Raw genomic sequence first — 14058 nt, 5'->3', positions numbered from 1 at the left:
CTCACTAAGTACTAAACTTTTTGTTTCACTAATACCTATCACACAAAGAAACAAGTTTATATAATAATACGAACACAACCTTTCATAATGGTATAATGGTTTTTAAAATTCGTAACATTGTAGTTCCATTTCTTTCTTTCTTCCTTAAGGTTGGTTTAAAGGGATAAGTTTTGCCGATAGATGGCACTACAGTCTTCGTATCTCTCTCATGTATTTTTTATCCTTCACGAAAATTCACGATTTCTCTTATAAATTTGAACCTAGAGACTTAATATTTTTAGACAAGGAACTTCATAATCTATCGAAGGCAATAATCCGTGCCGATATTTTAAAATTTTCTTCGTTGTTGAAATGACTTGATTGTTGAAATGGATATCCAAACCTTTAACAATCGAAATGTTTCAACAATGAAGAAAATTCTAAATAAAAAATCGGCACGGATTGTTCCCTTTAATAGGTTACGAAGTTCCTTCTCTAAAAATTTGAAGTCTCTAGGTTGAAATTTGTAAAAGAAATTGTAAACTTTCGTGAAAGGTAAAAAAATACATGGGAGAGATACTAAGACTGTAGTGGCATCTATCGGCAAAACTTGTCCCTTTACACTAACCTTAAATAAACTTCGTTCAATCCTTCGTGAACCATCACCTTGCACGAAAAAACCTCGATTTCTCCTGTTGTTACTTTATTTATTCAGCGATACTGTTAAAAAGTGATACACAAGCTTAAAAGTGATACACGAGCATTTTCAAACTGTGTGTGATCTTACTGTGAAGAAGGATCAAGGTAACAGTCTCACGGCAATAAGTACTTAACATTTAATAAGAAAATGTGGAGTACGCCACTTGTATCAATACATTGCTGAATAGAAAGAAAATAAATGAACCATACAATAATGTTTTCAACTACACGGAGTGGCTCTTTATGTTTTAGGATTCAAGAAGAAAAGAACCTGGAATTAAAATTTGAAGGTATCCTACTGTAGGGTCCAACCCTGTAAAACGAAAAGGGTCCATCCTACTGTAGGCAATTACACAAAAGTAAATTCCTCATGAAGCTTTTGTCTTCATATTCCTCCAATGTGCAGTCATGTTATCTGACTTCAGAGTTCCAGATTCAGAATTAGTAAACGCATCCAGAATTATAGTTTAGTTGTTCTCTGTCCAAATTTAGTTCCAGATTTTAATTTTTTTTAAAATGTTTGGGGAAACTAACGTAGTAGCCTTCCACAAAATAAAAGAACGAAACAAAACTGAGAAATGGATTGGTTTATCAAATTTTCAACCCATAAACAATACTCGAAGAAAAACGTTCAAAAGATATGCTTTAAATACGAGTGTACGCACAGTATAAGTTTTGGAGAAATGCTTCACGAAGCATGTACGTTATTTTACTGTTTGAAAAAAATGAAGAAATGAAATCTGAAATCTGAGTTAAACGTCCCATGATTATGCCTGTTAGGCTAAGGGAGACTATGATTAAAGCAAGTGAATGATTATGGAAGAATTGGTGGAATGAGAAAGTGAAAGGAAACGGGAGTATCCCGAGGAAAACCACGAGCAAGATAATGTCCATTGCAAACTTACTTAGCCGGGATCGAACCAGGGACCTACGCACAACAAGTAAGCTCTCTACCATTGAGCCACCGTGCCCTTCATTTTACAGTTTGTTTACACTATAATTTCGTGGGGTTCACATTTTTAAAATTTTTAAAAAAGTGGACACAGCATTATTCATATACATTACAGCCTTAGTTCTTCAATCCTGAACCTACCTTCCTTCGCTGCTTAGACATAGCATTTATTCATACATGTTACAACATTAACTTTTCGATCCTGAAGCCCCTCCTCGCTGTTTAAGACACCCAACTGATCAAATAGTTTGAAAGCGTTATGCTGTCCTTCAGTGTATCTTTAAATAACACTCAATTTTCATTGACATCACTCGACACACAATCAAAATAAAACAAGAAAATAAAGAGCTCTCGCTAAGTTGGCTTCGTGGCAGATAAATGCCGCATGCATGTCTTTTCTCGTAGTTCTCCCGTTTCCACCCACTTTCTTCATTCTACGATTTCATTCATTAACATCGTCGTCCGGGATCGTATCAACGGTGGATCTAGGGGGCCGGGCCCCACTAAATTTTTGCTCCCCCCCCCCCCCCCGAAAGTTCCACGGTAGGCTTGCAAATGAACTATAATATAGTGATGAACCATAATATGATTGGATCGGCACCCGCTAACATTTTTGGGTTGGCTACCGGCCTGTCGTCGTCTCCCTGAGCCTCGGTTATAATCATCGGACGTTAAACTAAAGAAAGAAAGAAAGAAAGAAAAAACAGATAACACAAATCCCTTTCAAATAACGTCAAATCTGAAATAGTAGAAATCAATGTTTTTCCTGTAAAGGATGTCATAATTCAAAAAGGAAAATCGACTGTACAGCTTCGCATCAAAAATTGTGTGTCACACAAAGTTTCTCGTCCGAATATTACTATTTACCAAATATTGACCATTACTTCCTGCGTTACCCTGCATGTGCAATGCAAGACATGTTATATTTTAGTATACAACAGAGAAATCCCTACACCTCAAATTGTAGCACAACACTTAAAACTTTGAAATTCGTAATGGTTAAAACACTTTCCAAAATAATAATAATAATAATAATAATAATAATAATAATAATAATAATAATAATAAAAAAGATGATAACCGCACATACACTTAAGCGGAAGCTCAACTATAAGAATAGCTTACCTTCATATTTACACAAAAAAATTCAACATTGTGTACAATATATGAATGATATAAAACCAAACCAGCTCACCTCTCAAAATAGCTGATACACAGAAGACCTGCACCCAAGAAATGTTACGTTATTCTCAATCTTAAATATTCGTCAAAATTATACCGCTTAAAAACACTTTACAAATATTTAGTGAAACAACAGGCAAGAAAAATCACGAGAATCTGATCAGCAGAATTTTAAGAAAAGGTTTTGAAAAGAAAAATCAAACCAAATGAGAAGAAGAAAGTGTCAAAAACTACTAACTTAAAATCTACTTACAGAGAAATAAAGTTAGATAAACAAAGACATGCATAAAGAAATGAAAGGCTGCTGCTACTGATTTTGAATTACCTACGAACTCATACAAATCACAAGAAAGAAGACTTTTCAAACCTCCCTTATAGAAGAAATAATAAGACTGAATTATTGGTAATAGGTTAGTAAATAATAACTGAATACTGAAAATAAAATAAGAGAAATTAAAAAGAACTGCTATTCTTACAGCATCTTTACAGAAAAGAATGAAATAACGAAATGTTCTAATATGTGATAATGTCTGAAATGTTAAAATATCTATTAATGAACTTTAAACTATGTAAAAGTTTAATAATTTTATATATATATATATATACAGACTATTCCATAATTCGTGTAATTTTCTACAGCACTGGGAGAAGATGAAGTTTTCACACTATTAATGTAAAATTTGGCACTCTTACTGAGAAATATCTGAATTTTTCGAATTTCTAAAGGAAATGGGAGAAAATTGCTGTTTTCTCTGAGTCCGACACAACCCTCACAGAAGGCACAAATGCTTACTAGTAGTCTACTTTCAAACTTGTTAATCATTGGACTCCGAACCCTACCATCACTATTTTGTTTTAGATATCTTTTTACGTTTTAGGACCCCTTATTAACACAATTTGAACTCCAGAATTTTTTTGAAACACTGATATTTTAAAACCAACTTCCGTTCTATATTTGAGCAAAACTTGGGGGAGGTGGGGTACAACTTTCACCTTAAGAAGACAGATCTTCCTTCAATTGACATTCTCAGAAAAACTAAGTTTCACATCTTTGTACTACCTATGAATTCATGGAAACATAACACGGTAATCGTATCTGAAAAATCTCATCTCACTGTGTATCTCTATTGGATGAGATATGCACTGCTATCCATTACAAAAATTAAATCAGAATAAAAATATGTTCATTGATGCCTTTAAGATCATTCCTGCAAACATAAATATTATTCCGTACTATAATTTCCATTATTGGGTTTTCAAAATACACACTTTTTTTTTTCAACGCAATTTTTTCCCCCTTTTTGTCTCTTATTAGTTCCAGTCTTAATTTTGATGCGCCACTTCTAATCATCTTACTTTGATTTTTATTTATCTTTTAAGATCTTTTTCCATATATTCATTCAGTAATTGCAGTGTATATATATATATATATATATATATATATATATAGGGTGTTAATGAACTATACCGACAAACTGTAAGATGTGATTCCTTGCATCAAAATAAGAGAAAAAGTTCATATGCATTTGTGGATAAAAGTGATAGTTTCAGAGCTAGGGCTGTCCAAAATCGCGAAAAAGATAAATTTCAACAGACCCTATTTCGAATTCGAGAAACTGTAGATAGCAGTCCTTGTCAGAGTAAAGACGTTACGCATATTCAATCTAAATATACATATTTCATCAATGTTCAATGGGTGTACTGAGTATTCCCTGCAGGGTGTAATTCCCAGACATGACGTCAACCGAATTTTGACATATGCTGTGATTTTATGTTTGGTTCAAAGTAGGCAAACGATAAGCCTTGACGCCAGTGAACTCGGAATCCTTTGGTGGAATGTCGGAAGTGTACAGGACAGTCAGCAGCACTTCTCTCATATTCGGGAAAACCTGTGATGCGATATTATCTTTCACGCTTATGCGAAAAAAAGTACATAAATAAATAAAATATACCGTCACAAAATACATCGCAGTATACGTTATTCCGAACACACACAAACACACACACACACAAAAAAAAAAAAAAATGGAGCTGACGGTTCCTAGCACTTCTGACTTCCCTCCGAAGGCTGGGTGTCCATTCTTCTCAAGGCTTACATCTTGCCTACTTTGGACCCACCTTCAAATCAGGGTATATCTGAAAACTCTGTTGTTAGCATATCTGGGAATTGTACCTTATAGGGAATACCCTGCACATCCATTGAACATTGATGAAATATGCACTTTTGAATTGTGTATGCCTGACTTCCTTTACACTGATAAGAACTACCACCTAGTTTCTTGAATTCGCAATAGGGCCTGCTAAAATTCAGCTTTTTCGCGATTTTGGACAGTCATAGCTCTAAAACTATGTACCCTTCCCCGTAGGTTCATATGAATTTTTCTCTTATTTTGATGTGAGGAATCACCTCTTACAATTTGTCGGTATAATTCATTAACACCCTATATATATGAATAATATTAAATGGTGCTCCACGCAAACTCAAGTTTTTAATGTACTTACAGTGTATGAGGCAGAAGTACCTCGTATCTTTGGAACGGCTAGAGTGGCCACATCTTGGATGGGGATAATGGAGATAGAACTGCAGCTACTACTGCATATTAGCATTATGGCGGCCATCTTGGATTCAGGTTAAAAGTTTGTAATAGGAAGGGGGTCAAATGACATATCGTTTCGGGGTAGCATTTCATCACAAACACAAATCTGATGATATTCTCAACTTATCTTTAATCATGTAAAGGTTATTACCTTCAAAATAACTATTTATTAACTTACTATTGTCTTTTCGAACTTACAAGGTACCTTTGCCTCATATTGAATACTGTAAACGCATTAAAAACTTGAGGTCGCTTGGGGCACCATTTAATAATATTCAATTGAGTAATCTTTTTCATGGGTTACTTTGGCCTGATAAGGAACCATTTTACGGGGTGAGGTCCAAGAAATATCGGAAATCGATGTAAGGACCACCTAATATATTTATAAAAATATGCTATCGATAGGATTCCAGCACTTATTCAACTTACTACTCAAATAAAACTTGCACTAGCCAAATATATAGAACCGACTGAGCTAAGTCACACAGTTTTCAAGCTAAAGCATTTCGAGAATTAAGTATCGAAATTTCGACAGGTTACAGCTCTAATAGGACACATTTTTTTCGATCCATGTTAGTGGTGTTCTTTTCGCATTCTGTACGGTGTTTCTGCGATATACACCTCATCATCAACACAATTCAAGTATAAAAAATAGAAGTGTCTATGAAGATATGAAGCATAAAAGAAATGTACTTAAGAATCCAATGTAGTTAGTAGTTACAAGGTTTAATTTTCTATGTAAGAATTCCACGTAAGAATCCGAAACAGTTACAAATTATAATTTAAAATAAAGTGGGTTTTAAGCTTTGGTCAGTGTTTCTTTTGTTAAAGTAAGAATTCTCTACGGGTCAGTCCATATATAATCACCGAAATTAGAAAAAAATCCCCAGTCGACCATCAGGGATTTTGATGAAAATTGACACACATGTACCTACATCCCTCGTAAGAAAGCCTATAATTTTTTATTCTCCTGTCTCTACCAGTTTCTGAGAAATTAACTTAGAAGCGAGGCAGTCCGCATCATGACTTGCCGAACACGCTGATTTTTTAAGTTTTTAATGAGCAAGAACTCGGTTATTAATTATGTTACACGGGTCAAACTTTTTCTACAATAAATATATGCATCGTTGTAATGAAGTGATATGTTGAAAGTGGCATGACCATTTTATGTTCGGATATATAAACTATCAAAGTCAGCACTGTTTTACATTACCGTTTATAAAGCTAATTTTTTAACAAGTCACAGATTTCCTACATAAAACAACAAATGCCTGTGTTTGTGTGCACTACATTACAGAGTAGTGAACTATATGCACCAGTAATGCAGAGCTGTTTACACTATATTTACAGAATTTATGGGAGGTTAAAGTTGGTATCATTGCAAGAAAACAAATTTTTTGCTTATTTTCAGAGCTCTATTTAACTATGTTGACAGTTAAATATGAGTGTGATATTTTGGATGAATATTGGTACTTATGTAACAAATAACTTGTGTGAATTTCAAAACCCTGATGTATTTTCTTACATTTTAAATCATCGCCTTTGTCACCAGGTGTCGGTAGTCTTTCAGGTTTAGAACAGATATGGAGAATGGAAGTAATTTTACTTTCAGAGTTCCTCTCCACTCTGGATGAGGACAAAATCAATGAGCTTCGTGTTAACCTCGTGCCAGGACAGAAGTTGTGCTAAACATGTGTTAGATATGCCAGTTCCAGAAACAGCAGTGATAATGATTATAAGTATGATCCTAGCTACACACCACACACTGTTCACCAGGAGCAACTAAACGTGTCTCTCAAATCTGTAGGCTGCTCACCACTGAAGAATGTAAGTAAGAGAGACAGGCAAGGATACAGCAAGAGAATAGTGAAGCAGATAACAAATGTCGTACAGGAGAAGATGTTCTTGGAATACCGAGCACTACGTTTCTCTACTAAAAAGACATGTGACAGGTATGCTAATTTCTCTATGCTTATACAGCAGCTTGTAGAAAAGTATCACAAAACATTTTCCTATAAACAGAAAGTCCAAATCTTAACAATTGGAGTATCAGAAAAACTGCATAGAGTTTTAGGGCCTCAGATTATTTAGTGCGAAGAGCAAAGAACTTAAGATGAGAAAGGAATCCTATCACTTCAAGAACAGAAGCCTCGGAAAATATTCCCCAGGTATTAGTGAATGACGTAGTTTCATTTATGAAAGCGACGGGTGTTCCAGAATCTGTCCTGGAATGAAAGAATGTATGTATGTGCATCCAGATGAAGGTAAAGTTCAAGTTCAAAAAAGGCTACTACTAACGAATATACATGAAACATATGTTGAATTCTGCTAACAGAAACCCAGTTTCAAATTGGGTTTGCAAAGTTTTGTGCCTCAAGGCCGAAGTGGTGCATTACAGTTAAGGCAAATGGCACTCATTCAGTATGTGTGTGTGTGTGTCAATATCATCAAAACATGAAACTGATAATCGATGCCCTTCCTGGATCAGGACACTGCTGAACATTGCAGTGTGTGATGCAACGAGCAGACAATGCAGGTTACATTACTGTGACAACTTTGGAAGGGAGAAGGCTGTGCAAGATTATTTAGTAAAACGTTTTGATGATCACTTACTTGAAGGTGATGACTGTATTAAATTTAAAAACTAGGTTCACACAGACCGGTTGACATTACAAATCCTACAGCTCTCTGTGAATGAATTTTGTGACACATTGACTCAGGGAATTGATAGTCTTAGACAGCACCATTGCATAGTCAAGGCTCAAGCTGCATACCTGAGTAATATAAAAACTTCACTTCAGAAAGCAGAGCTAATTGTTTTACTGGAATTTGGCCAAAATTACGCTTTCGTTATACAGGACGAGGTTCACGGGCACCATTGGGAGAAATCCCAGGCAACTGTGCATCCTTTCGTGGTGTACTATAATGATAATGGAATCCTGCATTGCAGTAGCCTATCCAAGGGGAGGCTATAGGGGCTATCATATTCCACAGGTTTATTATGTTCCTTTTCACTTTGTATGCATGTTTCTTTATTTATTTGAACGCTCAATTTCTTATTACTAATACTGAACTGTAATTTTGAACCACAGAATTCTACTATTTTGTAACAATTAATTTATGTGGCACATTGTTTCTTCTTATAGTCTTACAATATATGTTTTCAAGTGCTCAATCAGTGTAAATGATTTTACCTGGCGCATACGTACTTCTATACTTCCATTCTCCATATCCGTTCTAAACCTGAAAGACTACCGACACCTGTTGACAAAGGCGATGATTTAAAATGGAAGAAAATACATCAGGGTTTTGAAATTCACACAAGTTATTTGCTACATAAGTAGCAATATTCATCCAAAATATCATACTCATATTTAACTGTCAACATAGTTAAACAGGGCTCTGAAAATAAGCAAAAAGTTGGTGTTTTTACAATGATACCAATTTTAACCTCCCATAAATCCTGTAAATATAGTGTAAACAGCTCTGCATTACTGGTGCATGTAGTTCACTACCCTGTAAGGTTCTGCGCAGAAACACAGACATTTGTTGTGTTATCTGGGAAATATGTGACATGTTAAAAAATGAGCTTTATAAACGGTAATGTTAAAAAGTGCTGACTTTGACAGTTTATATGTCAGAATATAAAATGGTCATACCGCTCTCAACATATTACTGGATTACAACGATGCGTATATTTATTGCAGAAAAAGTTTGACCCATGTAACGTAATTAGTAACTGAGTTCTTGCTCTTTACAAACTGACAAAAACCAGCGTGTTCAGAAAGGCACGATGCAGACTGCCAAACTTCTAGGTCAATTTCTCAGGAACAGGTAGCGGCAGGAAAATAAAACATTACAGACTTTCTTACGAAGGATGTAGGTGCTTGTGTGCCAAATTTCATCAAAATCCCAGATGGTCACCTGGGGACTGTTTGACGATTTATAATGGAATAACCCCTACTACAGACTGTGCAAAACATTAGAAATACATTCTACAAGTGAAGTACTTAGAAAGAAATTGGAATAAGAAAAGAAGAAACAATTTCATGAATAATAGTAGCACATGTTCAACAAGCTAATCTATGTACACTTATTAACCTTGTTTATTTATTTACAGATAAGTAGCCGAAGTTTGAGCGGGGTTAAGAAACTCATCTCAAGTAACCCAAAATACAAGCAGACTAAATGAACTTTGCACTTTCAAGTAAATGAAGCGTGTTATTCTCTAGTTCGGTTGGTTGATTTGGAATTTAACGTCTCTTTCAGCACCGAGGTTATATCAGCTTAACGTGGGATACAAAACTGCATGAGCTTCACCGAGAGTCGAACCTGGGTCTCCTGTAGTTTGATGTTGATGCAAATAATAATAATAATAATAATAATAATAATAATAATAATAATAATAATAATAGTGATAAATAGCAACTACTGCTAAAGTGATTCGTGTTGTGCAACTCTAACTGTTCATATATCTATGAATAAATCTTATAATTAACTTAGAACAACAATGCTGAAAGTTGGTCTTATATTTTTGACTGCTTCTGCTTACACTTTTGGGCACACGTACATAGATATTAACAGAGAGTAAGTTTCCATCCTTTTTGTATTTTCTATCTCCGTGAAGATACCAGGCAAAAATTACCTCACAAAACGTTAAATGGAAGACATATATATTATTAACAAATATTTGTTTGATTTTGAATTTTACGTCCTTTTCAGCAGCGATGCTATATGAAACGTGGACCTACGGATTAGCGTGGAAACCGAACCACATGAGCTCCAGCCGGGAATCGAACGCTAAAGGCGCATATACTAACCGCTTAAGCCATGAGGGAGCTTAAAAAAACATTTGTGTAGGCTGAATATTAGATTCCTATCTGAATACTGCTCATTCTAGTTTTTCTTTTTTTTTTTTTTAAATATATATTAGATTCATATTTCTCTCTTTTCTTTCCTGATGAAGCACACACGGTCTCTTTGCATTGAGGATGAATATTTTCACGGTCTACGTGAAATTTTAAGAATTGCATGGAAAAAGTTTAATCTGCATTGGTTCATATTGTAGTTTCATTTAATTAATAGAAAATAGTTGTGTATAGCACATGCAACTTAAAAAAACATATACCCGTATATATAGTAGTTAACATGTAAGAAAATAGGAGTTTGTCACACTATTCCTTCTTTCTTAAATATTTCTTAATATAGTAATGTTGACAGCTGTCAGCGGAAAGTCGTTTAATATGATTTTTTAAGAAATCAGACACGGAATACAAAGGAACAGGGTGAATGAACACTTTCGAAGTTAATTTGATTCATATCGAAACTATCAAAAATATATGGCAAGAAACGCCTATTGGTATGGGAAAGAAACATGTAGTGACTTTAAGAAGTGTTAGTAGGATCACAATTGCAACTGACGTTCTGTTGTAAATTTCAATAATGCATTTAAGCGAAGTTCGAGGTATCTATTGTAATTTATTTACAGTTTTGCCTACTATTGTTAATTTTCTAAAACTTTAAGAAATATCTGAATTTCACACGTTAATGTTTCTACCATGAGCTATTTCTCTAGCTGTATCTATTACGGCTTATTTATTCCCTCTCTGTGCTATTTACCTTGCAATTTAAGAATCATTTTATGAATACCCTGCGTACAAAGTAAGAATATATATATTAAAGGTTTTCCCCTTTCCTTTAATAAGCTACAAGACAACACACTAAGCACAAGATACCAACATTCTGCAAAGACAAGCAATACATTTACTCAAAGACGAGCACCGTATAGTGAACGGATAACATTATTGCTTTCCTTCAAGTTAATACTATATCGTACCTACTAATACAGAGAATAAAGTAGTTTTTCCAGCTCCATTATGGCCGAGCAAGACAGTAATTTCGTTTCCAATCATATCCATTGAAACTCCATCTAGAGCGTGAATCTTCTTGCCGTTAGATGTCCACGTCTTTCTCAAATCCCTGATAACGATTCCTGGCTGCAGGTCTTCGTTTATTGGTTCTATAGACCTACCTGTCAAGAGAGACATCGTTGTTGTCTTTCCGGCGCCATTGTGTCCCAACAATGCAGTTATTTCATCGCTGTATATGTCCAAAGAAACATCGTCTACAGCGACCACCTCTTTACGCAAATAACGGAATACTTTTCTCAGTTGACGGATCTTGATGCCTACAGGATAGTCTTCGGAAACTTCCTCGAAATACTTCCTATGCATTGAGCCAGAATTCATAGCTTTAATCTTCTTTGTTTCTCGATTATTACAGAAGATCTAATATGAGAGAAGCGTAACAGAAATTAGAGACATTAAAATTCAACACTTTTGAACAAATTTAATGTTACATAAATTTCAGGACAGCTTACACTCTACGATTGTTACGCTGGATTGAACTTCAACATCTTCAGAAGACTGTATATACTCACATAATCAACATTTTTGAGAAACCCAAACTTAACTGCTTTAGTTTGTTTCTACTTTCGTTCATTTTTTAAAACTTCCTTTTTAACAGCAAAGCTATATGAAACAAGGCCTTCAACTTAACATGGGCTTTGAAACATGTAAGCTTCAACCGAGATATTACTGTATACTGAATTCAGCGGCCATTTTCAGCATCGAGACTATATGTCACGTGGACATGCATTTCAAGATGGAATCGAACCAGCGTAATGCATTCAATGCTCTTACACCGGGAATCAAAGCCGAAACTACAAGCATCAAAAACGTGCGCATTATCCACTAGACCAGCACAAAGAGCCACCACGAACCTAACCTGAGGCTCTCGGAAAGAAGAGCCACATAGGAGTCATACTGAACATTTTATAGTTCGTTTATCAACAAAGTTGATTATCTTGAATGAATTTTGTTTCAGTGAACTCAGCTTTCTAGAAAAACTGACCATACACCGTCCAGTAGGGCTCCCTTGCGGTTACCTCATGTTTCTTCTTCTATGTCGGAGATTCGAATTCGATTCCCGGTAGAAGCTGACGTGTTTCGGATATCACATTACGCTGGAGTCCTCGTATCACATAGGTTTAGAGGCCTATCTTCATAGAAACAAATGCTATTCAATGAACTTAAATGGAAATAAAGCAGAAGTATAAAAATAATTTTCTCAAAGCTGATTTCTTATATGATTTCCTGAAAAATCTTGAATGTTAAAAGGATATGACTGTACAGAGTAAGACGTACCTTCTGTGTTACACATTAAAATTACACTTAGATAAGCATATCGTTATTTTATTATTATTATTTTAAAACACGTATTATACAGGGTGGTCCGGAAGTGGGCCTACCCCTTCCCCTTTAGTTTCAATAGTATAGTATTAGTTATGGTAGAATATGTGTACAGCATGGTGTCTAGCAAATTTCTCTCAGCAATTTCCAGACTTTTTCCAGACTTTTCCCGACCATTTCCAAATTTTTCCCGACTCATTCTAAAAAAATGTTTTCGTAAAATTAGGAAAGGTTGAATGTAATGAAAAAGTGTACAAGTTCTAACTTCTGTACATCTCCTCAGTGCTGACCTAGTTGCATACCCAAGGTCAATTTCCTTGATACGAATTAAATTAATATATAAGTTTTCACTTTTCTCCATAACATCAATAGCATTGATACTCTTCCTGTCCATTATTTCTTTTTTAACGAAGCGAGACAATACTTTCAATAACTGAGTAAGGCTACCATGCAAAAATGGAGTCATAGGAGTGCCTGACTGATATTCAGTCAGGAAAGGCTCACAGTCCTCAGCAAGAGATTGAAAAAACGCTAATTTTGCATAGAGCAACTTGTCGTTCAAATTTCTAGCTACTATTCTGAAACTGTTACAGTTGGGTTCTTTGTCTGTTCCCATTACCGTTTCAACATACTTTCTCACATGCGGTAATATTTCTTGGCTTTGCTTGGCTACCTTCGCATTTTCTACCCAACGAATATGGCAAAATGGAAGTGGAAACAATGACGAACCTGTTATTTCAGAATGCTGGGCACGCCTTGCTGGTACCATTTCGTACAAGTTATACAAGGCTTTAAGAGAAGAAATCAAATCCCATCCAGTTTTTTTGTATGAAAGTCTTAAAACCACCGTGAACAGCGTGAAGACCACACGAGCCAAGTTCAAGGAGCTGTGGAGCGTCTGTACCAAGAGAGGCACAACGTTCCTCTTTCATTAGCCGTAAAAGCGCCCAATTTACATTTGGCCTATCCATTGAAACTTGCAAAAGCTTAAATGGATCACGCGATTGCAATTCATTCTGCAAACCTTGTAGTAGATCTGTAGCTGTACTATGATCCATAAAAACAGAATTCAAATACCGTGTTCTGACTCTGTTCGTGTTATCGTCCCAGAAGCGTACACTTACATCCATTTGAGTTCTTTGCGCAACACTATTTAAACTTTCATCAAATCCAATGACATAATGTTCGCACTCTTGTAATACGGATTTAAGTTCACGTTGAGTTTTTTTTTTTTTTTTTTTTTTTCCAAATTTCCACGTGGTTGGCCTACGTTAGATTATTTAAAGTTAATTAGGTCAGGTTTAAAATATACTAGAATTCTTAACGTTACACTTACTGTTCTGCAGAAAGTAAAATCTTGCCCAACTTTGTGTATTAGTTCAAGTTACTACATTCTAAT

General features: G+C 35.2%; 1 protein-coding gene across 2 annotated transcripts in view; it reads right to left on the bottom strand.

Moving 5' to 3' along the window:
* Positions 1-14058, bottom strand: part of LOC145673466 (phospholipid-transporting ATPase ABCA3-like) — a 312570-nt gene that overhangs the window by 184247 nt on the left and 114265 nt on the right. For both annotated transcript variants that reach the window (XM_081743188.1, XM_081743189.1), the window contains exon 9: positions 11441-11696. In XM_081743188.1, coding sequence (XP_081599314.1) covers positions 11441-11696 — 256 coding nt within the window. The remainder of the gene's footprint in view (positions 1-11440; positions 11697-14058) is intronic.

The sequence above is a fragment of the Thermobia domestica genome, chromosome 16, assembly GCF_964235325.1.
Source record: "Thermobia domestica chromosome 16, izTheDome1.hap1.1, whole genome shotgun sequence".
In the NCBI taxonomy this organism is placed as follows: domain Eukaryota; kingdom Metazoa; phylum Arthropoda; class Insecta; order Zygentoma; family Lepismatidae; genus Thermobia; species Thermobia domestica.
This window is presented reverse-complemented; position numbering and strand designations above follow the sequence as displayed.